The sequence below is a fragment of the Ceratotherium simum genome, chromosome X (genome assembly GCF_057802395.1).
Source record: "Ceratotherium simum simum isolate JZ-2026a chromosome X, ASM5780239v1, whole genome shotgun sequence".
NCBI classification, from domain to species: Eukaryota; Metazoa; Chordata; class Mammalia; order Perissodactyla; family Rhinocerotidae; genus Ceratotherium; species Ceratotherium simum.
In genome coordinates, this window is record NC_141940.1 from 76,306,413 (window position 1) to 76,333,070 (window position 26,658).

General features: G+C 39.4%; 1 protein-coding gene across 4 annotated transcripts in view; it reads left to right on the forward strand.

Annotated features, from left to right (window-relative positions):
- Positions 1-26,658, forward strand: part of OPHN1 (oligophrenin 1) — a 581,757-nt gene that overhangs the window by 461,000 nt on the left and 94,099 nt on the right. For all 4 annotated transcript variants that reach the window (XM_087427121.1, XM_004439895.3, XM_087427120.1 and 1 more), the window contains one exon: positions 26,039-26,186. In XM_087427121.1, coding sequence (XP_087283247.1) covers positions 26,039-26,186 — 148 coding nt within the window. The remainder of the gene's footprint in view (positions 1-26,038; positions 26,187-26,658) is intronic.

Sequence of the window (26,658 nt, forward strand, 5' to 3'; positions counted from 1 at the left end):
TAATAGAAATCCTAAGTACATCAATGTAAAAAGACCTTCTCCAAGGCATATATTAGTAAAACTGGCAAAAGTCAATGATAAAGAAAAAATAGTAAGGGCAGCAAGGCAGAAGAAAATAGCCTACAAAGGAACCCCTATCAGGCATTCAACAGTTTTCTCAGCAGAAACCCTAGAGGCTAAGAGAGTATGGAATGGTATATTCAAAATTCTGAAAGACAAAAACTTTCAGCCAAGAATACTCTATCCAGCAAAATTATCCTTCAGATGTGATGGAGAAATAAAAACTCTGCCAGATAAACAAAAGCTGAGGGAGTTCATTGCCACAAGACCTCCCCACTACAAGAAATGATCAAGAAAGCCCTCATATCTGGAAAAAAATATAAAGAAATGGTTTACAAAGCCTTGAGCAAGGAGATAGACAGACAAAATCAGAAAAATGCAGCTATCTATTAGAACAGGGCAGCAAACACTTAATTATAACATTAAAGATAAAGGGAAAGAAAGCATCGACAATAGCTATAATCACTTCATTTTAATCACAAGCTTACAACACAAAATGGAATAACAACAATAAGTGACAACAATAACTTAGGAAAGAGGAAAGAGATGAAAACTGCTTAGACTAAGGTTAGAGGAGACTATCAGAAAATGGATTATCTTGTCTATGAGATCTTTTATACAAACCTCATGATAACCACTCAACAAAAAAATCATAAAAGAGACACAAATGGTAAATAAAGAGAAAACTGGGAAAACCATCATAGAGAAACACAAAACTCAACTGGCAGTTGGAAATACATGTGACGAGAAACAATGGAAATACAGAATAACTGAAAAACAAGTGATAAAACAGCAACATTAAGCCCTCATATATCAATAATCACTCTAAATATAAATGAATTGAATTCTCCAATCAAAAGACACAGAGTGGCTGAATGGATTAAAAGAAGACCCAACATTAGGTTGCCTCCTGGAAATACATCTCAGCTCTAAAGAGTAACACAGGCTCTGAGTGAAGGGGTGGAAGACAATATTCCAAGCTAATGGCAAACAAAAGAAAGCAGGTGTTGCCATACTTATATCAAACAGTGTAGACTTCGAGATAAAAAAGGCAATGAGAGACAAAGAGCATCAGTAAACAATGATAAAAGGGACACTCCACCAAGAGGACATAACACTTATAAATGTATAAGAACCTAACATGGGAGCACCAAAGTACATAAAGCAACTATTAACAGACCTAAAAGGAGAAATTAACAGCAACACAATAATAGTAGGAGAACTCAACACCCCATTTACATCAAAGGATAGATCATCCAGGCAAAAGTTCAAAAAGGAAATAGTGGAATTAAATGAAAAACTAGACAAGTTGGACTTAACTTATATAGAGAGACCTTTGCATACAGAAACAGAATACACATTCTTCTCAAGTGCACATGGGACATTCTTAATGATAGACCATATGTTGGGAAACAAGACAAGCTTCAATAAATTTAAGAAGATTGAAATCATATCAAGCATCTTTTCTAAGCATAATGCTATGAAACTAGAAATCAAGCACAAGACAAAGCTGGGAAAGTAACAAATATGTGGAGACTAAACAACATGCTACTGAACAACAGTGGATCAATGAAGAAATTAAAGAAGAAATCAAAAAATATCTGGAAACAAATGAAAATGAAAATACATCATACCAACTCATGTGGGATGCAGCAAAAGTGGTCCTAAGAGGGAACTTCATAGAAATACAGGCCCACCTAAACAAACAAGAAAAATTTCAAATAAATAATCTTAAACTACACCTAACAGAACTAGAAAAAGAACAAATAAAGCCCAAAGTCTGCAGAAGGAGGGAAATAATAAAAAATTAGAGCAGAAATAAATGAAATAGAAACCCCCCAAAAAGGTAGAAAGGATCAATAAAACAAAGAGCTGGTTCTTTGGGAAGATAAACAAAATTGACAAAGCCTTAGCCAGACTCACTACAAAAAAGGAGGAAAGGGCTCAAATAAATAAAATTAGAAATGAAAGAGGAGAAATTATGACAGATATCACAGAAACACAAAGGATTATAAGAGAATACTATGAAAAACTATATGCCAACAAATTTGACAATCTAGGAGGAATGGCTAAATTCTTAGACTCATACAACCTCCCAAAACTGAATCAAGAAGAAATAGAGAGTCTGAATAAACCAATCCCAAGTAAAGAGATTAAAACAGTAATCAAAAACCTCCCAAGAAACAAAAGTCCAGGACCAGATGGCTTCTCTGGAGAATTGTACCAAACATTCAAAGAAGATTTAATACCTATCCTTCTCAAAATGTTACAAAAATTGAAGATGGGACACTTCCTAACCCATTCTATGAAGCCAACATCACCCTGAACCCAAAGCCAGACAAGGACAACACAAAAAAGGAGAATTACAGGCCAATATTGCTGATGAACATAGATGCAAAAATCCTCAACAAAATATTGGCAAACTGAATACAGCAATATGTATGTTAAAAGGGTCATACACCATGATGAAGTGGGATTTATACCAGGGACACAGGGATGCTTCAACATCTGCAAATCAATCAATTGGTACAGCACATTAATAAAATGAGGAATAAAAATCACATGGTCATCTAAATAGATGCAGAGAAAGCATTTGACAAGGTCTAAGATCCATTTATGATACAAACTCACAACAAAATGAGTATAGAAGGAAAGTTCCTCAACATAATAAAGGCCAGATATTACAAACCTACAGCCAAAATCATACTCAACATGAAAAATTAAAAGCCATCCCTCTGAGAACAGGAACAAGACAAGAGTGCCCCCTTTCACCATTCTTATTCAACATAGTACTGGAGGTTTGGGCCAGAGCAATTAGGCAAGAAAAAGAAATAAAAGATATCCAAATTGGCAAGGAAGAAGTGAAACTCTCACTGTTTGCAGGCGACATGATTCTATATATAGCAAACCCTAAAGAATCCATTGGAAAATTATTAGAAATAATCAACAACTAATGCAATGTTGCAGGGTACAAAATCAACTGACAAAAATTGGTTGGATTCTGTACTCTAATAACTAACTAATGCAAAGAGAACTCAAGAATACAATACCATTTACAATCTCAACAAAAAGAATAAAATATCTAGGAATAAATTGAACCAAGGAGGTGAAAGCCCTAAACACTGAAAACTATAAGACATTATTGAAAGAAATTAAAGAAGACATAAAGAAAGAAATGAAATGATATTCCATGTACATGGATTGGAAGAATAAACATAGTTAAAATGTCCATACTACCTAAAGCAATCTACAGATTGAGTGCAATGCCAAGCAGAATCCCAATGACATTCTTCATGGAAATAGCACAAAGAATCCTAAAATTCATATGGAGCAACAAAAGACCCTGAATAATTACAGCAATCCTGTGAAAAAAGTACAAAGCTGGAGGTATCACAATCCCTGACTTCAAAATATACTACAAAGCTATGGTAATCAAAACAGCATGGTACTTGTACAAAAACAGACACACAAATCAATGGAACCAAATGGTAGCCTTTTCTCTGTGTGTGTGCCTCCCTGGTGTCTCTTCCTCATCTTATAAGTACACCAGCTATATTGGCTTAGGGCTCCACCTTTATGACCACATTAAACCCTTATTACCTTTTAAAGGCTCCATCTCCAAATACAGTCACATTGGGAGTAGTCTTCAAAATGTGAATTTTAGGGGGACACATTTTTAGTCTATAACAGCTGTCCATTTCAGTTGAGAGATGGAGGTAGTAGGTTGTTTTTATTGGGTTGACATTTGAATGTGTGTCTATTATTTTGTGCACCCATTTAATCTTCAGTCACTGAAAACTCTACTTCAGGATAATGGTTACGTCTGTGAGAGGAAAGGGAGTGCAATTGGTGAAGGTTATTGATCTTAAAGTAAGTCATGGTTACACAGGTTTTTTGTTATAATATTTTTAATCTCCTTTATCTGAAATATTTCATAATAAATTATTTAAAAATATTTAATGGGAGGTGAGGAAATGAACATCAAGTAGTTTGGTTGTAAAGGGAACGAAAAATTGTAGGCAGTGGTTATTGAAACATTGAATCAAGGAAGAAACTTTTTAAGGCTGGGAAACTTGTGCATCTTTATAAATCAGGGGGAGTAGAGCTTGTATGGAGGAAGAGATTGAAGATCCAAGTGAGAGAGAGGATAATTGATGGAGGGAGGTCCCCAAGGAGATTTGAGCAGATGGCCTTAAGATTACTTAAGTAAGGATTGGCTTTGGATGAACTTTTAGAGAAGGAGGGGAAAATAGGAATAGATGCATATAAGTTTGCAAGCTGGGGGCGTAAGGAGGCAGTGTCTGTGAAAACTGAGGAAGATAGTGATCGCTGTACTCCATTTTCTCAAGTAGAATGTAAGTCTACCTTATCTGCTGAGAATTAGGGAAAATGAGTGTAGGGCTGGAGACTTGAGGAAGGTAAGAGAAGGTTTAGAACAGTCTGTGAAGGGAATGGAGAGAGAGCTGACCAAGGACATGTGAAAAGGTTGTTGTTAAAGGAAAATGCACATAATAAATCTAGAGTGGTACCATCCCTGGTGGGGCTTCACCCCCTACAACATTGCTCAAAAGCCAGTGTTTAGAATTAGAAAAGACAGATTATGTGCTGCTTTCAGCATTGGTGTTTTTAGGGAAGTGCAGAAAATGAACAGAGACCAAAAATGCTGAGGGTGTTGGTAGTTGTTTATTGTCCACCATTTAGAACAAACTTAGAAGGAGGGGAAGGAAGTGAGGGAATTGGTAGACTGAAAGAAAGTAGAAGAATCAAGGGAATAGAGGTCTCAGTGTTAAAGACCAGGAATAGGGAGAGTGAAGGATTGCTAGAAGGATAGGAAGTTGTCATCAGAGTTGGATACTAGTATTTTGAATTTCAAAGAGAAAGCAAATTTTCAGGTGATGACAAGAAAATATTAGCTAACATTATAAAGCTCTTACTATGTGCCAAACACTGTTTGAAACACTTTACACATATTAGGACATTTACATCTAATTTCACATAAGAAAAATCCAAGACACAAAGAAGTTGTGACTTGTCCAGAGTCACTGAGTGAATAAGTGTTGGAGCTCAGATTTGGAACCAGGCAGTTCCATACTATACCACCTCAAGTTCTTTGTTATGTTCATGAAAATGGGTACCTGAAGTGGAGGTGAAGGTCATTGGTGATGAGAAGGCTAAGGAACTTTGAGGCAAGAGTTGCTGAAGAGTCATCCATATAGACCATGAAGATTTGTGTTACGTAATATCCTTCTAATCCTAGCATTTGGTGGTCAAATCATTCATCTTGTATGCTTGACTGAGTAGTTTGGTCTTTTTTTTTAATTGAGATATGAGATAGGATTGGTTTCTAACATTATATAAGGTTCAGGTGTATAACATTATAATTCAACATCTGTGTACAGTACAGCATGCTCACCACCAAAATCTAGTTGCCATCCATAACCATCCTGAAGGCAGTAGGGAGCCTTGGAAACTCATTGCATGATTCATTGCATTTTAAGTGTTCTAATTAATTTACAAGTGGATACAAGACTGACACCAACATGTTTAGTCTCTCATCATTAATCTAACGAAATAGGGGCTTTTTTGTTGTTATTCTATACAATATTTAGGGGAAATGCTAACTTCAATTTTATCAGAAAATCCATTTTTCAATGAATGACCTCAATCCCTACTGAGTTCATAAAAAAAGTGTGATTTTGCTAAGCTTTTGGGGTGATTTGAAGAGCAATTAAAGTGCTGGTTATCTGTTATCCCCATGATCCAATAGGAGGTTATTTCTAGTAACCAGTGGTCAGCTTTTGAGTGAGGTTGTTAGACCCTTGTAACTTGTAAATATGTGTTAAATGATTGAAGTTCTGACCTTTGTGTGATACCAGAGATGTACTCTGACCATGTTTTCCAAACAAAGACATAGTAACCAAGGATCTTTTCTGAATTATGAATTTATTCATATTAACCATCTTATATGAAGATATGAAATAAAGTCCCAGTTTATTATACATTTATCAAATTGACTTTTTTGAAAAAGAGCAAGATGATATGTAGGTGAGATTATTCCAGAAATTCTGGACGTTATGTAGATGTATCTTCATAGGATGCTTGTGGGGATTAAAAGAGATAATATATATGAGAGCTGAATCTGCTCTACAAGTATCAGGGATTATATGTTCCTGCCAAGTTGTTCGGTTAATGGAATATGATTTTTCAGTTGACGGGTATTATAATTTCAGTAATGTATTTTTTCCATTTACACTTGCTCTTTAATAGAAAAGGGCTTAAACACATTGGTTTTAAGTTTCTCTGTCATTCTCTTTCTTCAGCCTCTCTTTTAAGAACATTCAGGGTCTGTAAATAAAATTTAAATGCATCAAAAGAATTGATACTTAAAGGAGAGTCCATTCCTAAGTCTTTTTTGAAGAATTTTAAAAAACAATTTGGATCATCTTTTCTAAATTATTTATTTTATAAGTTGGTAAGTAGGTAAGTGATGAGGGAAGAAGATATACTTCTACACCGATCCCTAGAACAGTGTCAACCATTCTTAAATTCTCTCTCTTTCCATCTCACTGAACAGTGTGTATCAGGGTGCCTGAACCTGAGGCTGCTACCATGAGACAAAGATGCAATTGGACTGACAGAGGAAGGTTGACTTCTGTTTTCTGAACATTTTGTTTTGGGGAACTATCAGGAATTACAGGAGAAGAATGAGGTCAGCTCTGAAGTTAGTTCTTTGCAATTTAGTTTTGAGGATACCAAGTGATTTCACTTAAGGGGACAAAATATGGGAAGAATCCATTTAAATTTAAGAACTGGAAAGGGACTTTGAAGACCTCCTGGTCCAGGCTGTTCATTTTACATGTAGTTTCTTTTTGCATGCCACAGTAGTGGTAACAAATTTGCATTTCTCCAACTCTGTTCCCACTCATCTACTCTTTGGAACTTTAGCCCACCCCCACTCACCTACTCCCACTGTTCTTCCCAACTAGTTTATAAAAGAACTCAGGTACCAGCCCTAAAGTCTTACCAGTTGTCTCACTTGTGCTTTGCAAACTCATATCAGTTACACAATCTGGCCCTGGGCATTTTTTTCCCTTACTACTACTGAGATCATTATAATGGAGCTAGGAGCCAGCTGGTCTGCCTCTTTAGATTTAGATTTGTATTTAGGGAACATGGAATCAGGCTATATGCCCAGTGTGGGGCAATGTACTTTTATCTCATTTACACCTTATTCTAACTTTATGAATGATGGATATTATTATCCCCATTTTTTGGATTAGGAAATAGAGACACTGAGTGTGGTGAGTAGCAAAGCTGAGACTTAAATCTAGGTCTGTTGGGTTAAGGCTGCTCCTCAGGGAATGGGGACCTGTTTTATTTAGGATGTTAAAGATAACAGCAAATTGTTTTACTGTCTTTGCATCACTGATGTTGACTTAGCCCTTCCAACCTCCCTTGAGTTCCCTCCTTAGTGCCAATATTTCCCTTTTACTGGGTAAGAAGCTGCTTTTTAATTCTACAGGATCTTGCCTGCCTTAAGTACAGTTTTCTGGGAGAATAATTATTTTCAAGATAGAAAATCTATTACTGGTATATGAGAGAATGGATTTTATTCTTATCTCTAAAGATGTATGGTTAGAAACCATGGTTGAGGGAACTGAATGGTACAGTCTTTGCTGCCAACATAGATGGTTGAGGGCAGTTCTTCCTGTAAATTAGCCAGAGAAAGTTGGGTTGTTCTCACTGTGGAGTTTGTGGGAACTCAAATGCTGCCCATGTTCCCAGTGGGACCTCATCTAGGAAAAACCCAATATCATAGCAATGTAATGGATTTATGGAGGCAAACAAGAATACTTTTTTTTTATAATTTTATTTATTCCCCCCCCCCAAAGCCCCAGCAGATAGTTGTATGTCATAGTTGCACATACTGCTAGTTGCTGCATGTGGGACGCGGCCTCAGCATGTCCGGAGAAGCGGTACGTCGGTGCTCGCCCGGGGTTCCGAAACCCGGGCCGCCAGCAGCGGAGCGCACGCACTTAACTGCTAAGCCACCAGGCCGGCCCAAGAATACTTTTTAAGAAACAATTCTCATTTATGTATTTTTCAGACACCCAATCTTGCAACCCAGAGGAAACAGACCCTTCTAGTCCTTGTCTGTTCCTCCTTTTTCTCTGAAATGTGGCTTCTGTGAATTTTGGTCTGCCATCAGAGGGCAGCAAGAGAATAGATGAATGTTTCCCTCTACCTCTGCTTTCTGGAATGATAGATAGATAAATAGATATTTTAAAATATTAGTGAATATAAATATAGATTTACACTTTACAGATTTATATTTTATATATTTAAAACTATATCTCTGTATCTATCTACATATATGCATATACGTATATACACACACACACATACATACACGGAGAATCTAATTAAGCCAGGTCTCTACTTAATTACCTTTAATTTCTGAAATGATAAAATTAAGCTAAAAGTTATTAAAAATAACATTCTTATTAGCCTGTACGTTTGAGGAAGTTTTCAGAGTCTAATATGTAGTTAGCTGGGGATTTGGCAAACATTTTCAAATGAATATTCAGAAAAAAATATCTTTAAGTAGTGAATGTTAAGAACAAAATGTAACCTGAAGAAAAATATCTTTGAGTGGAGATTTATTAAGATTGAGAAATTTCTGATGTGTTCTTTAGTCATAGTGAATCTTTGAAAACATAGCTTCAAGTTTTCAATTCTGGCTAAATCAAGATCTTCACACATTTTCCAAAAGCCTAGTTCCCTTAGCTTTGAAGTGAAGTCAGGACCTGTTGGAAGTGAATAAGCATGTCTAAGCCTGATGAGATAGTGTGATAAGTGTAGGATGTAGCTGTGAGCTGGGGTTTACTCTCCAACGTTCAGAGAGCTGAAACATTCCCCATGAGTCACCCTTTTGAATATCATAACCCTAAGAATTATCCTCAAGATTCCGCAAAAGGTAGGAATCCCCTCTTCTTCCTTTTCCTCTCTCCAGCTGGCACTGAAATAATAATTACAACAGTAAAAATAGTAGCTAGCATTTCCTGAGATCTTGCTATGTGCCATGTACTGTGCTAAACATTTGACATTCAACATCTCATTGAACCCTCACAACTTTTATGAGGTATTCTCTCATTTTACTTATAGGTAAACTGAGGCCTAGAGGCATTAAATTTGTTAAAGACTATCAAAATCAAATATGTGTTTTTATTGTATTTTTGGAGGCTTCTAATTTGTTTGTGTGTGTTTGTGTGTGTGTGTGTGTGTGTGAGAGAGAGAGAGAGAGAATAGGGAGAGATTTTTGAGAATTTAAAAAGATTTCCAAGATCATATAGTTCATTCCCCTCAATGGCCAGTGATTTTTCTCATATCATATACTTTTTCTATTGCTATTCTCCTTTGAGTGGTCTGAGTCTCAGGTTTTAACATTAGAGATCAGAGTCTGAATAATACAGTAAGACTGGGGCCAGTGTGCTAGAGGGCCAGATAGGTGTGCTTTGGCAGCTAGACTTGAAGCAGACTGAGATTCCTCAGTTTGGTGATACTGCCTATGGGAATTTCAGAAACCAGGAATTAGTGGACGAGCATTGAGATTGAGTGGACTTTTTCTTTGCTCTGAGATTTTGGGGCTGATGTCTGGGTCACTGCTACTTTCTTAGATTAAGACTTCTTTAAATAAGCCTGAAAATCCCCAGGCCACCTCTGTAGGCTTTCAAAATATCCCTAGAGGTGAGAATATTAAGGAAAGAATGGAAAAATAGCTTTGGAATCAGATGGCCCTGAGGTTCTATCCCAGCTCCATCCTTTGCTAGTAGGGTAGTCTTCAACAAGCCAGTCTACCTCCCTGAGCCTTGTTTCCCTCATTTTTAAAGTGGGGCTAATAATTAGACCTACCTCACTTGGTTGTTGGGAGGATTCAATGAGATACATATGTCAAGTACTCTGTATGTAGTATTGCCCACCAAATTTTAATACCTCCTCATGGCCTATAATACCACCCCTTTACTGTATTGACAGCAGATTAACTTTATTTTAGTGATAGCATTCTTCCATAATCCTTTTAGCTTGGTATCTATTAAGTCTTTGTAGTCAAAGTGACTTTTCTTAGAAATCCTTAGACCATTGTTAATTCATGGTTGTTAAATGAATCAGAAACTCTTCACTTCCCCAGCCTTAAAGCATCCTAAATAGGTCTAAAAGGAAAACTCCACTTGAAACCTGCCATCTCATACTTAGTAGAAAACATAATCCATGCCAAGTGGATGGAGATGTCCTTAGCAGGATCTGACTTCATTCTTTCTCTCCCTCAGTATTCTTTTCTCAAAACAACTGACCAGGAGAATGGACCAACAGACATAGTGTGAATTATAAACCTATTAGATATAATCAGTGGGAGTATAAAACTGTTTCATATTGGAGGTACTATGTTTTAAGGGGATAGGGCACCAGATTAGGGATTAGAATTCTTGGGTTCTAGTCTCAGTTCTATCATGTACTAGCTTTGGAGACTTGGGCAAGTCAATTCCCCTCTTTGGACATCAGTTTCCCCATAAGTATAATGTATGGGTAGAACTAGATAGGATCTAGAATGTTACATCTAAAAGGGCCTTAAAAACTATGTGTTGCAGAGACCAAAGACAGACCTGGTGACAGCCCTCTTTAAAAAAAGTTGGCTCTTGGTAACAATAGACATGACATTTTCAAAGTTCTGTGCATACTCTAAGAAAACTTGGTGACACACTTAATGTTTAAAGTGGTCTCTGCCAAATGCTAAGAGCTCATTATTTTTGACCTCATCATCATCTTTGGTTCTAATAAAGTTCAGAGTGAAGTTTTTGCTAATATAACCAGACCCCAGAAAGCTCAACACAGCCTCAGCCAGAGTGTAAGTGGAGACCCAGTGGAAAGCTGGGATTCATCAGGGCCAACTCTTGTAGCTTTGAATTATAGAAAGGCGAGATGCTTTTTGTATAATCTGATATTTGCAGCCCTGAAGCATCTGGAGAAAATCTGGATAGTTGCTCAGTTCTGCCAAAATTTCCAAGAGTTTGAATGAATTTGGATCTTATGTCTTTTGGCAATTGAAAAATGATTGTCTTATGTTAAATTTCTTCTCTATTTCATACCTAAAGACATGACAGAGAAGAAAACAGAAGAGGGTTAATATGTGACAAAACTCAGGCAAGCAGTTTACGAACCCCCTTCCCAGTGATGGCAATACCTCTCCTGGCTGTGCCTCAAAGCTCAACAAATGTTATTATCCAGCTTTAGTCCTCAGGAGCCTTCATAAGAAGGATTTCTAGGAGATGGCTTCCTGACTACAACCCCAGGCAATGCCCAAGGCCCAACAGAGTGAAATAATATTCCTTGGATATTGAGTTCTCTTAGACCAGTCCTTTAGAATTCAACTCAGCTAATATTCACTCAGTGCCAACCATGTGCCCAGAGAACAAAGAGCATTGGTTTGCTCCCAAACTCTGCTGTAGCTACCTCTGGGATTTTTCCTAAAGTCACTATCAAACACCACAAAACCCGAAGTGTTCTTAACCAGTCTACAGAAAGCCAAATCATTCTGTCCTTTTTCTGGAGTTTTGGAGGATGGGAAAATAAGTTTTGCCTGATACTGTTTCCACCCACGAAATTATTTTTTAAACTTAAAATGTTTCCTTCTATGTTATATAGTGGAAAGAGTGTTAACTCTGAAATCAGACACATCTGAGTTCATATTATAGCCCTGCCACTTACTATCAGGTTGAGCTAGGACAATGCACACTTTATCCCTAGCCAACCCTTTGGCCTCAAATCCCCTCTCTACTCTTATTCCTAGTGAATTGAATTAGTCTATCTATGAGTTAAGAATTCCTGCTTGATTTTTCAGCTATAGAAGAGCCACTCCAATGTCCAGAGGAAGGAAAGTGAGGGCTTAAACCCTGTCAAGTTTTAGTGATAATTTCCTCAACTTTCCATTTGTTTCCAATTATTCTCTCCTCCTTCAGTCCTATGAAAAGGACGCATGGTTTGAACTTGGAAACAGTTTGTTCCATCTAAGCCATGTTTTAGTCAGTCTTCTAGGTCTGCAGCTGGTACCACCATTTGTGCCTTCTTCTGCCACTGCTTTCACTTCCCCTTTAAAATGATTACATGAGTTGCAGAGGAGGTAGTTTTGTATCCTGTGCCACGTGGCATTTGGCCCCATCCGTCCCTACAAGAAAGCCACATACTATGAGTTTCCCATTCCTTTAGGATTTGTTTCTTCTATCTTCAGAGTGTATATTGATATTCCTTTCTCAGAAGTCTTTTCATGGATACTCAAGAAGTCTGTAGGGAATTGAGTAGAACAGGTGAATTTTCTTTTCTTGGGCCTCTCTTAACTCCCTTTTCATGTCTAAAAATTTTCCCCTCATTAAAATTGGGCTGTCAAAATTAAGTCCAGAGATCATTGGCCCATCATCTCTCCTTTCTCCTCTCTTAAGAGAAACTGGGGAGATTTTCCCAGGTTTTCCTTCCCAAGACCACTAGTTATACCTGTAGTTTGTAGTCTTGTTTTAAAAGAACTAATGATATCCATTAATTTATTAAGTACTAACTAAATTCTTTTTTTAATTTATTAAACTTTTATTTTTTATTACATCTTAGTACAGAAAGTAGATACAGGTAAGCAATGGTATTTTTTAATAATTATTTTTAACTTATTTTATTTTTTTATATTATTTATTATTGAGGTCACATTGGTTTATAACGTTATATAAATATCAGGGGTATATCATTATATTTCAACTTTTGTATAGACTGCATCATGTTCACCACCAACAGTCCAGTTCTTATCCATCACCGTACACATGTGCCACTTTACTCCTTTCACCCTCCCATCACCCCCTTCCCCTCTGGTAATCACCAATCTGTTCTCTATATCTATGTCTTTGTTTGTCTATCTTCCATATATGAATGAAATCATACAACAATTGTCTTTCTCTGTCTTATTTCGCTTAGAATAATACCCTGAAGGTCCATCTATGTTGTCGCAAATGGCATGATTTCATCTTTTTTGTGGCTGAATAGTATTCCATTGTATTTATATACCACATCTTCTTTACCTGTTCATCCATTGATGGGCACTTAGGTTGCTTCCAAGTCTTGGCTATTGTTAATAGTGCCGCAGTGAACATAGGGTGTATATATCTTTTGAATTAGTATTTTCATGTTCTTTGGATAAATATCCAGTAGTGGAATAGCTGGATCATAGGGTATTTCTATTTTTAATTTTTTAAGGAATCTCCATATTGTTTCCCCTAGTGGCTGCACCAGTTTGCATTCCCACCAGCAGTGTATGAGGGTTCCCTTTTCTCCACTTGTTATTTCTTGTCTTGTTAGTTATAGCCATTCTGACTGGTGTGAGGTGATACCTAATTGTAGTTTTGATTTACATTTCCCTAAAGCAAGTACCTCTGTTGCTTCTGGGGTCCCCTGGGTTTGTGTTCCCACACTGAAGTGGGAGGGAGGGGAAGAGTGGAACAGGAGCCTGGGTCACAGGCATCTCTGGCATGTCCAGGTTTGTTGGGTCTGCAGGCACCATTGCTACAGGTGGGAGGGGGCCAAAGTTGCAGGTGCTACTGCAGCTGTGGGGGACTGGGGTCATGGGCTCCGCTGTTGCTATTAACTGTCTCTCTATGGGCTCTCCATGGGCTCAGGTGCTCCTGCCATGTGTGTCACCTGCACTGCTGCTCCTGGGTTTTCCTGGGAGTGCTGGCACCACCACTACTGGGAGCATTAGGTTCATGGGTGTCACCACACTTCTGGGTGGACCGGGATCATAGGCAACACGCCAACCATGACGTGGTGCAGGGTACCTGGGTTGCGAGCACCACTGGGGTTCCTGAAGCCTCTGGTCTCAGGCACCAGCATGGTTCCTGGAACCTCATGGCATGGGCGCTGCCACTGCTGCCAGGGGCCCCGGGTCTTGTATGCAGCCTCTGTTGCTGGAAGGGCTGGTGTTGGAGGCACCGCCACTGGGGGAGTGTGTGGGGGCTGTATTGCAGGTATCATATCTGTTCCCAGAACCTCTGGTCATGGGCCCTGCAGCAGTTCCTGGTGCCTCCAGAAGGGTGGGCTGCCTGCAGTTCCTGGGGCCTTTGGTCACAGGCAAGGCTGCAGTTCTTAGAGCCTTTAGTCTTGGGAGCTGCCACTGCTGCTCCTCTGGTTCCACCACCTCCAGGAAGTCCAGTGCACCTACCTTCAGATGCATAGATATGGGTATTTCTCGGGCATTCTGGTGTGCTGTGCAGAGAATCCTTTGTTGGTCTATGGATGTCCTACTGGTTGTAACTTAGAGGGGAAAAACAAAGGGAACAACTTAGTCTGCTGTGATGCTGACATCACTCCCCAAATTCTTGTTACATACCAGGCAAATTTCTAGGCACTGGGGATAGACCTGTAAACAAAACAAAGGCCCTTGTTTCATGGATCCTATATTCTACTGGGGAGAGACAGATGATAAACAATTTGATATATCTGTCAGGTGGTGATAAGTGCCCTAAAGAAAAATAAAGCAATGTAAAGGATTGTCTTCTTATAGAAGGTGGCGTTAATATGATATTTAGGCAGAGAACTGAATAAAGTACAAGTACAAGCCATGGTGGGTATCTTGAAGCAGAGCAGTTCCAGGAATAGTGAACAGCAACTGCAAAGGCCCTGAAGTAGAAGTGTACTTGGCATGTTGAATAGCAAAGAGGCCAAAGTGGCTAGCACAAAGGAGCAAGGAGGACCATTTACTCCATTTCTCTTCCCAAAGGGAATAGCAATAACACATAGGTTAATTCTCATCATTTAAAAAAAGATGTGAAGTGAGGCCTTTGGAGGGCCCATAGAAGAGAGAGGTAAGTAGATTCTTCCTACCACAACAATTGCCAATATTTCCACATTAAACCTTGGCTCCAAGATTTACATCTGTAGGCCAGGTTTGGGGAGGATATTACAATACATTTGACTGTGGAGTTATCCAGGCCATGTTTTAATTTTAGAGAGGACACACAACAGGAAGTTTCCCCTGTTTTTCTAGACTTTTCTCATTTAGAGAGAGTGTGGTTTTAAGCCTACCTAGCATCTTCTCTGAGCCCTGCCCACAGCACATTGGCAGAACTGGTAGCAAAAGTCTCCTCCTTTGGAGGAGATGGACACTGTAGACAGCACCCTGTCCAGGTAGATTTGGCAGCTGTCATTACAAACCCTAGAAGTTAGTGAGCCCATATTCATCTTGGGGCCTGGGTAGCTCCTTGAAGGAGAGCAGGCTGTGAGGAAGGAGTTTTGTCAATGAGAAGCAAATAATTTGTGTAACTGGAGGAGGGAAATAAAATCATTTAATCTGGTAGAGACCTTGAAGAGCCGTTAAGTCCACAACCCCTGATTTGCATGGCAAATAATCACTTCACCCCTTATTGCTCTAATCTCAACCTTCTTCCCTCCCTCATTTCTTCCCCTCTCTCCCTCCATCTCCCCTCTCCCTCCCCCTTCTCTCCCAGGAAACATGAGTTTAAGTCCTTTTTAGTGTTGCTAATAGTTAGAATAGTTACCATTTATTGAGTGCTTAATGTGTTCCAGACTAGGCTTTTTACATATATTTTCTCATTCAATCATCACAACAACCCTGTTAGGTAGATGGTATTATTACACTCATTTTGCATCTGAGGTTTGCAAAATGCAAACTGAGCCTCAAGTTTGAGTCTCATGTAGTTTAAATACCTTGCCCAAGGTTGCATAGCTAATAAGTGGAAAAGCCTCGACACAACTGATTCTAACTCAAAGCTGACTCTTTATGTTATACTCTCTTTTCCCAATTCCAATTGGAGAAGGAATAAGTGAGAAGAATCTCTATTATTTAATAAGCCTTGAGAGGCCAGGAAGCCCTCAGTCATCCATTCATTCTAAAAACTGTCATTGAGCTGCTGTCTTCTGTCTGGTGCCCTAGTAGGGCCCTATCTTCTACAGACGAATGAGACAAAAATCTCTACTGTCAGGAAGCTCCTGATACTGGCAGGGAATTTGGAGCAACTAATACTCAGAATACAGAGCGATAACTAGTGTGATAAAGATGTACATCAGATGATATGGGAGCACATGGAAGAGGAACATATCTCCGTCTTGGGAGTCAGAGAAGGCGTCATACAGTGGATAATGCATGAATTGAGTCTTTAAAGTTAAAGAGGCATGGATTAATTAAGATACAGGCTAACCTCCTATAACAAAGAGAACTACAAATTCAGTGGCTTAAATAACATAGAGAGAAGTTCATTTCTGTCTCATGTAAAAGTCCATAGGTGAACAGTTCAAAATTGGTGGGGCAGCTCTCCCATCCTTACCACTTGATCTCAATCCCTGGGTCTTAGATACCTGTTTCAGTGGCCTCTATTTGCTGCCCAAAGAGAAGGGGGAAAGAGACAGAATGGAATGCAGACAATTTCCTTATTAAAACATGATCCATAAGTTTGTGTACATCGCTTCCACTTGTATTGTGTTGTCTAAAACTTAAGTACATGGCCTTACCTAGATGCAAAGGAGGCTAGGAAATGTATACAGGGGTATGCAACTAAAGCTCAGTGACTTCTATTAGTAAAAGAAAGAAGTGAGGAAGGATACTGGGAAGCAATTAGCAGCCTCTGTCATAAGAGGGAAAGATGTTCTAAGCATAGAGAACTCTGTATACACAAAGGAATGAGAAAACATGGCTTGTAAAGAACTATAATTCAGTATGGTTGTAGTATAGGGTGAATGTAGAATAGTGGAAGATGAGACTGGAGATTGTGGGCAGTGGCCAGATAATGGAGCACTTTGTGTGCTAACTAAGGAATTTGGAGTTTGTCTCAAAGATAGTGAGGAGTCACTGAAATATTCTAAGCAGAAGAGTAACATAGTTATATTTTGAGTTTAGAAAGGTCACTCTATTCCGTAATTTGGTAGACAGATTAAAGGAAGGAATGACAGGTGGCATAGAGAACAGTTAGGAGAACACTCTAGTAATATTAGAGAGACATAATGAGGCTCTGAACTAAGTAAGGCAATGACAATGAGCAGAGAGCATAGATTAGAAAGATATTAAGGAAGTATAATTGATAGAACTTGGTGACTAAATGGATGTAGGATGTGAGAGAAAGGGAAGATGCTAGGATAATAATGTCCAGATTTCTGTCTTGGAGACTAGCATTGTTTTCAGTTATAAACATTTATAAGGAAACAATTAAATGTGTTTAGTTTTAGAAATGTTGAGGTCGAGATGCATCTAGGGTATTCAGATGGTGATATTGAGTAGGCAATTAGATATATTGGTATAGAAATCATTAGAGAAAACTGGTAATGCAAGTCATGAGAGTGGATGAAACTGTTGAGAGAGAGAATGAGTCTAGATTAGTGAGATCATTACAGGACTTAGAATACAATCCTGGGGAAGATCAACATTTAGGAAGAGCCAGTGAAAGAGAGTGGATAGTGTTCAGAGAGGAAGGAATATGGCTATTCAGAAAAGTAAAGGATAAGGCATTTTTAGAACAGGAATGTCAACTGTGTCAAGTGCTGGAATAAAGTCAAAATAATGATTGAAAAATACCAATTGGATTTGGCAATTAGGAAGTTACTGGTGATCATTGTGAAAACAGTTATAGAAGAGTGATGAGGGCAGAGACCAGATTGAGAAGCAAATGGAATATGAAGAAATGGAGGCCAGGGGATTGTGAAATGGCATCAGCAAGGTAGCAGTATAGGAATTTCTAGCACCAGTCTCCTCCCCAAAATATTAGTTTGAACAACTGTCTGCACACAAAAATATCTTCACAAGAGCTAAGGAATCCAGGTGAAGGATTACAACATCTGGGTGAAGCACAGAAATAAGAAAAGACAGATTGAGGAGGAAAGATAGAGTCACGTTACCCCTATCACCTCTCCCCCAAGCCCTGGCAGCCCAGTATGGAGAGAAACACTCCCCATGGGAGAAGGAGAGTAAAGTGAGCCCCTGACTTCACCAAGGACCTCAGTGCTGATGTGCCCCAGCACCTAGCCAATGGCTGCAGACCTAGGTGTCTCCCATTGCCCCAGGCTCCTGGTGGACTCCTGCAAACCCAAGCCCCTTGCCCACCCAGGAGTCTACCAGCTTCTGTGGCCAGACGGTTCCTGCAGCCCTAGACAGCTCCTGTGGCACCAGGTTCCCAGAAGGTTTTTGTGAACCCAAGCCCCCAAACCACATTGACATCACCCAGATCTCACATCCACAGGGAACTCCCAAGGCACCAGGCAGTTGGTGGGCTCCCACAAACCCAGGCTCCTGGCCCACCCCACTGCCAGCCTGTTCCCATATCACCAGGCTCCCAGTGGTGTCCTGTGAACCCAGACTCCTGGCCCATTCCAGAACCAGCCAGATCCCACAGACCTAGCCTCTAGACTGGCTCTTACAGACCCAAGTTCCTGGCCCACTTCCAAGCCAGGAGTGCCCCTGCAGTTCAGGCTCCAGCTGGGTTGCTGTGGAGCCAGGCTCCTGGCCCACCTCAGTGCCAAGCTACACCTGCAGCCCCAGCCTTTTGACTGGCTCCCCCAGACCCAGGTTCCTGGCCTACCCTAGCATCAGGCTAGGCCCTGTAGACCCAATCTCCAGGTTGGCTGCCAAGGCCCCAGGTTACAGACCAATTTCCATGGCCCTAGGCTCCAGACTTGCATTAGTGGCAGGCCAGCCCCCATGGTCCCAGCCTTCAGGCCAGTTCCTGTGAAACTAGGCTTCTGGCCTGTCCAGCACAAGAACAGTCCCTATGGACCCAGGTGAAAGGCCCACACCAGTAATCCCCTGAGCCTGGTCTGCCCTGTGGACCCAGATCTAGGTTCAGCTGCATGGACCCAGACCACAGGCCCATCACTGCAGACTCAAGGACCAGGATCACTGCCAGTGAACCAAAATTCCAGGCCTACCCCCTTGGACCCAGGTACCAGGCTTGTCCCTGTGGACCCAAGCACCAGGCCTGCCTACCTGCTGACCCAGGCACCAGACCTGATTGCCTAAGGACTCCAGCAGCAAGCCTCCTCACAGACACCACCATATGGCCCACCCCGAATCCCATGATGGGCTGACTGCTGAAGGGCTTTGCCTGCTGAAGCCAGTCTGTGAAGACTGGCAGAGATGTCTGCTTTGTCAAAAGTGTGGAAACCAATGCAAGGCCACAAGAATCATGAATAAAGGGTACATGATACCACCAAAGGAAACTAATAAAGCTCCAATAACTGACCCTAAAGCAAAGAAGACCTAGAAATGGTCTGACAAAGAATTTAGAATAATTCTCTTAAAGAAATTCAGGGAACTACAAGAAAACACAGATAGACAACTAAATGAAATTAGAAAAACAATGCATGAACAAAATGAGAAGTTCAGCAAGCAAACAGAAACCATTAAAAAAGAAACGAAAATCCTAACATTCAAGAAACAGTGACTGAACTGAAGAATTCAGTAGCAAGCTTCAACATCACATTCAACTAACCAAAAGGAAGAATTAGTGAATTAGAATACAGGTCATTTGAAATCATCCAGTCAGAGGAGCAAAAAGAAAAAAGAAGGAAAAAGAGTGAAGATAGTCTGCATGAATTATGGGATCCATTAAAAGAAACAATCTATGCATTATTGGAGTCCCAGAAGTCCCAGAAGGAGAAGAATGGGAGAAAGCTTATTTAAAGAAATAATGGCTGAGAACTTCTCAAATCGGGGGAGAGAATTATGAAGCTAACAAATCACCTCAAAATTTCAAACCAAAACAATATTCTCCAAGGCACATTATAATGAAACTGTCTAAAATCAAAGGCAAAGAGATTATTTTAAAAGAAGCAAGAGAAAAAAAATCCTCACATATAAAGGAACCCCTATAGGGTTATCAACACATTTCTCAGAAGACACCTTGCAGGCCAGGAGAGAGTTGGATGATATATGCAAAATGGTGAAAGAAAAAAACTACCAACCAAGAATACTTTAGTCAGCAAAGTTGTCTTTCAGAAGTGAAGGAGAGATAAAGACTTTACCAAACAAAAGCTGAGGGAGTTTATCAACACTAGACCTGCCTTATAAGAAATATTGAAAGGAGTTCTTCAAGCTGAAATGAAAGTATGCTAATTAGTATTACAAAAATATATGAAAATATAAAACCTACTGGTAAAGGTAGGTATATAGTCGAATTAATAATACTCTAATACTGTAATATGGTGGTGTGTTAATCATATAACTCTAATATAAAGGTAAAAGAATAAAAGCATTAAAGATACCTTTAGCTACAATAATTTGTTAATGGATACACAATATAAAAAGAGGCAAATTGTGACATCAAAAACATAAAATGTGGGGCGGGCCCCATGGCTTAGTGGTTAAGTGCACGCCCTCCACTACTCGCGGCCCGGGTTTGGATCCCGGGCACGCACTGATGCACTGCTTTTCTGGCCATGCTGAGGCTGTGTCCCAAATACAGCAACTAGAAGGATCTGCAACTGTGACATACAACTGTGTACTGGGGCTTTGGGGGGAAAAAAAAGGAGGAGGATTGGCAGTAGATGTTAGTTCAGAGCCGGTCTTCCTCAGCAAAAAGAGGATTAGCATGGATGTTAGCTCAGGGCTGATCTTCCTCACAAAAAAAAAAAAAAACATAAAATATGCGGGGAGGTGTAAAATAGTAGAGATTTTGTATGTGATTGAAGATAAATTATCAGCTTTAAATAGACTCTTAAACCTATATTTTTGTTTATGTAAGCCTCGTGGTAAGCACAAAGCAATATCCTACAGTAGATACACAAAAGGTAAAGAGAAGGTAATCAAAACATACCATTACAGAAAATCATCAATTAACAAGAAGAAAGATGGCAAGAGAGGAGGAAAGGAACAAGGGAATTACAAAACATCCAGAAACAATTACTAAGATAGAATTAGTAAATCCTTACCTATCAATAATTACTTTAAATGTAACTGGATTAAATTCTTCAATCAAAAGGCATACAGTAGCTGAATGGATTAAAAATAAGAGTCAACAATATGCTGCCTAAAAGAGACTCACTTCAACTTCAATGATATACATAGAATCAAAGTGGAGTGATGGAAAAAGTTATTCCATGCAAATGGAAACCAAAAGAAAGCAGGGATAGCTATACTTATATCAGACAAAGTAAACTTTAAGCCAAAGACTGTAACAAGAGACAAAGAATGTCATTATGTAATGACAAAGTGGTCTATTCATCAAGAGGATATAACAATTGTAAATGTATAGGTACCCAACACTGGAGCATCTAAATATATTAAGCAAATATTAACAGATCTGAAGGGAGAAATAAACAATAAAATAATAGTAGGGGACTTCAATACCCAACTTTCAACAGTGCATAGATCATCCAGACAGAAAATCAATAAACAAACATTGGACTTTAACTATACCTTATAACAAAGGAACCTAACAAATATATATGGTACATTCCACCCAACAGCAGCACAATACACATTCTTCTCAAGTGCACATGAAACATTCTCAAGGATAGATAATATGTTAGGTCACAAAACAAGCCTTAGCAGATGTAAGAAGATTGAAATCATACTAAGTATCTTTTCTGACCACAATAGTATGAAACTAGAAATCAATAACAAGAAGAAAACTGGAAGATTCACAAATACGTGGTAATTAAACAACACAATCCTGAACAAACAAAGGGTCAAGGAAGAAATCAAAAGGGAAGTCAAAAAGCATCTTGAAACAAATGACAGTGGAAAAACAATGTAACAATATTTAAGGGATGCAGGAAAGCAGTTCTAAGAGGGAGTTTTATAGTGATAAACACCTACATTAAGAAAAAAGAAAGGTCACAAATAAACAACATAACTTTACACCTCAAGAAACTACAAAAAGAAGAACAAACTAAGCCCAAAGTTTGCAGGAGGAAGGAAATAACAAAGATTAGAGCAGAAATAAATGAAATAAAGACCAGAAAAAGGTAGAAAAGGTCAATGAAACTAAGAGCTGGTTTTTAAAAAGATAAAACTGGCAAACCTTTAGCTAGACTAAGAAATAAAGAGAAGACTCAACTGTATAAAATTGGAAATGAAAGAGGAGATACCACAGAAATACAAAGGATAATAAGAAACTACTATGATTAATTGTATGCCAACAAATTGGATAGCCCAGAAAAACTGGGTAAATTCTTAGAAATATACAACTTACCAAGACTGAATCATGAAGAAATAGAGAATCTGAGCAGACTAATAACAAGCGAAAAGATTGAATCAGTAATCAAAAATCTCCCAACAAGGAAAAGCCCAGGACCAGATATTTCATTGGTGAATTCTACCAAACATTAAAAGAATTAATGCCAATCCTTCTTAAACTTCAGAAAAATTGAAAAGGAGGGAATGCCCCAAACTCATTTATAAGGCCAACATTACCCAGATACCAAAGCCAGATAAGGACTATCCAAAAAAAAAAACCACAAGAACTATAAAGTATACCTGATGAATATAGATGCAAAAATTCTCAAAAAATACTAGCATTCCAAATTCAACAGCACATTAAAAGGATCATACACCATGATCAAGTGGGATTTACCCCTGAGATGCAACAACATCTTTGTTGGGATGCAACAAGGATGGTTCAACATATGCAAATCAATGTGTGATATAGCACATTAATAATATGAAAAATAAAAATCATATGATTATCTCAATAGATGCAGAAAATGCATTTACCAAAATTCAACATCCTTTCATGATAAAAACTCTCAACAAATTGGCTTTAGAAGGAACATACCTTAACAGAAAAAAAGCGACATATGACAAGCCCACAGCTAGCATCATACTCAATGGTCAAAGGTGGACAGCTTTCCCATTAAAATCAGGAGCAAAGGTGGGGCCGGCCTGGTGGAATAGTGGTTAAGTTCACACGCTCTGCTTCGGCGGCCCGGGGTTCGTGGGTTTGGATCCCAGGTGCAGACCTATGCCCCACTTATCAAGCCATGCTTTGGCAGGCACCCCACATATGAAATAGAGGAAGATGGGCACAGATGTTAGCCCAGGGCCAATCTTCCTCAGCAAAAAGAGGAGGATTGGCAACAGATGTTAGCTCAGGGCTAATCTCCCTCACTAAAAAGAAAAAAAAATCAGGAACAAGGGGCCAGCCTGGTGGTGCAGTGGTTAAGTTTGCATGTCCCACTTTGGCAGCCTGGGGTTCGCCAATTTGGATCCTGGGCGCAGACCTACTCACCGCTCATCAAGCCATTTTGAGGTGGCGTCCAACATAGAAGAGCTAGAAGAACCTACAACTAAGATATACAACTATGTATGGGGGGCTTTGGGGAGAAAAAAGAAGAAAAAGAGGAACATTGGCAACAGATGTTAGCTCAGGGCCAATCTTCCTCAAAAATAAAAAAAAACATCAATAACAATATAAGGATGCTCCCTCTCACCATTCCTGTTCAACATAGTATTGGAGTGCTAGCCAGAGCAATTAGGCAAGAAAAAGAAATTAAAAACATCAAAATTGGAAAGAGCTATGTGTAAGTTATTTCTGGTAATTTTTTATTGGATGCAAGACTGTTAATTTTACCTTCTTGGATGTTGGCCATTTTTGTATTCCTATAAATAATATTCTTGAGGTTTTTTCTGGGATGCAGTTAAGTTACTTGAAAACAGCTTGATGCTTTCGAGTATTTCTTTTAGGTTTTTTTAGGCAGAAAAAGAATAGTGTTTAGTCTAGGTTTAATTTTTTTTCACTAATGAGTCAAAACTTGTCTGTGTACTCTACCCAGTGTCCTATGAGTTATTCGATTTTCCACTGTGGCTGGTGAGAACAGGAAGTCTTTCAGGCACTGTGTGATCTTAGGTAGTTGTTCCCTCCAATTCTATCATGTGGTTCTTACCTCACACATATGTACTGATCACTACTCAGCTAAAGTCTTAAAGAGCTGCAGATCTCCAGAGCTCTCTGTGCAGCTATCTCCTCTCTGGACCTATTCCCTGAAAACTCTAACTTCCTTGCCCTCCCCATACTTCCACCTCAACGTCTTCAACTTAGGGAGACTGCTGGGTTCACCCTGGGTTCCCCTCCTTGCATTATGGCCTGCACATTCTCTCCAGGCTGTAAACTGGGACAATCATGAGGCTCACTTCCTTTGTTTTTCCTATCTCTCATGGATCACTGTTCTTCATTGCCAGATTTCCAATGCCTTGAAAACCATTGTTACATATATTTTTCCTAGTTTTTAAATTGTTTCAGGCTGGCAATGTAAATCTAGTCCCTTTTGTCCTATCTTGGCTGGAAATGGAAGTACCCATTATGGTCTTTTCAGAGGACAATTTGGCCTTTTATATCAAAATTTTAAATGTGTTTGTCTTTTGGCCCAGGGATTCCAGTCAGTCTTCTAGTTGCTGGAGATATAGCAGTGAACATGATGATATACTTCCATATAGCTTACAATTGAGTGAGGAGACAGACAACAAAAAAAATAAGTACAATATACTATGTTAGAGAGTGGTAAGAAATGCTAAGGAGAAAAAAACTTAAACAGGGAAGGGGGAGAGGAAGCATTGGGTAGAGGGAGGCATGTCAAAATTTTAGATACATTCACCTCAGTGAGTTAAAGACTCACTGAGAGGAGTATGTTTGATCACAATCCTACTGGAATTGAGAGAGCAAGCTCTATGGATATCTGGAGGAAGAGCACTCAGGTAAAAAAAACACTCGGTTCAAAGGCCCTGGTGTGTTTGATGAATAGCAAGGACTATTTGTAACAACTACTACAGTGCCTAAGCAGATGCTCACAAAATATTAGCTATTTAGAATATTATTACTAGTGGTGGTAGAACCAGAAATATGGCCTAAAATCATATGGTCTCAAAGCTCATCTGCTTGCTATTATGTCATATTCTTTCTTCGCTACTCCATGAGACGTTGAGACATGTACTGATTTGTGATTGTTCTTTCGTTTTTCTCTATCATTTTCCAGCTTTTACACAGGCTTTCCTTGTGTTCTGAATCATGTAAGCTTGTGACTTTGCAGCCTATGTTAACTCTTGCCTGATAGAATTTGGGGCTCTGACATTTCTCTTTGCACTAATCATTGGGGTTGATTTCATTATTGCTCTGGACGTTGGTCCCCTTCCTCCCTGGTCCCCTTCCTCCCTCATCGCATATGTGTGTCCTCCCAAAGTGTGTGCACTCTGGCCCAAAAGGTCAATCTCCCCATAGACAGGAAGACCCTAAAGTACATATGAGACTCTATATAGAAATTATAATCACAGGTCCTCTCTCATTCATCCAGCACTTTTTACATCTTCCAAGGCATTTCGTTTTTACCCTTTCTTTTTTGAATAAGTAATGCATACGTGGTATGAAATTTTAAAATATGAAAATGATATAGGAATGAAAAATAACTTTTCCTCCATCCTTTCCTCAGCCACTCATTATTCCTGTCTTGAGGCAAACAGTGTAACCAATTTCTTTGGTATCCTTTCGGAAACATTGAATTCATATGGATGTTTTTAGCCACTTTCCACACCCCACCCCTACCCATACAATGTACCTTGAGTACACTTTTCACTTGATTCTCACCACACCCTGTAAAGTAGGTGATTCTCTCCCCATGTTACAGATGAGGAAGCTAAGGCTCAGACACGGGAGGTGACCTGCCTAAGGTTTCCCAGACTGTAAGTGGAAAATCCAGGGCTGATGTTGCAGTTTTTGTCTGCATTATTTCCTCCACACTGGGAAGCGTCAGGTCCTGTGCCTTGAATGTGGTAGAAGATCTCTAAACACTTGCTGGTAGCTAGAGTGATTAAGAAAATCCCCCCAATTCCTTGAGTCATATTAAAATTGCTATGGCAGACTCTAGATGTAATGCTGGTGCGCATCAACTGGTAGTTAGCATTAGGGAGACAAAAACTTGATCTTTCTTACTGTTTCCTGGAAATATTCCCCCTCTACAGATCTATTCAGGTCCACCTGAGGAAAGTGCTGCACCCCCAGTGCCTCCACCTCGAGTGACAGCAAGAAGGCACAAACCAATCACGATTTCAAAGCGCTTGCTGCGGGAAAGGACAGTGTTCTATACTTCTCCCCTGGATGAAAGTGAAGGTCAGTACTGAGGTTCACCCTTAGCTTCTAAATGGTTATGAGACGCAAAGAGGATATTAAAGGGCAGAAGTGGAGACGTAACTATTTTTCTCCATGTAAAGGTAGATGTTTCCTGGCTCCTGGGCCAGGCAAAGCAAGGTTTGTAAAATTTGTGCCTAGAGAGCAAATTAGTCTTTTGGCAGTGGATAGGACAAGGATGAACCTATAAATCTAGCTACCATGATCCCTTAGGAGGCCAGTGGAGGATCCAAAATGTTCTTAGATCTGTACTTCAATACACTGACATGGGTGAGCAATGTGTTTTATGAATGTTCTGAGATTTTAAATTCAAATGCAGCTAACATGGAGGAGTGACATCAGCAAAATGGCTGAATAGGAGTTTCCAGTGCCTGTCCCTTTATAGTAACATCAATTTGAACAACCATCCATGCATGAAAATCCCTTCCCAAGAGCTATGGAATCCAGCTGAGAG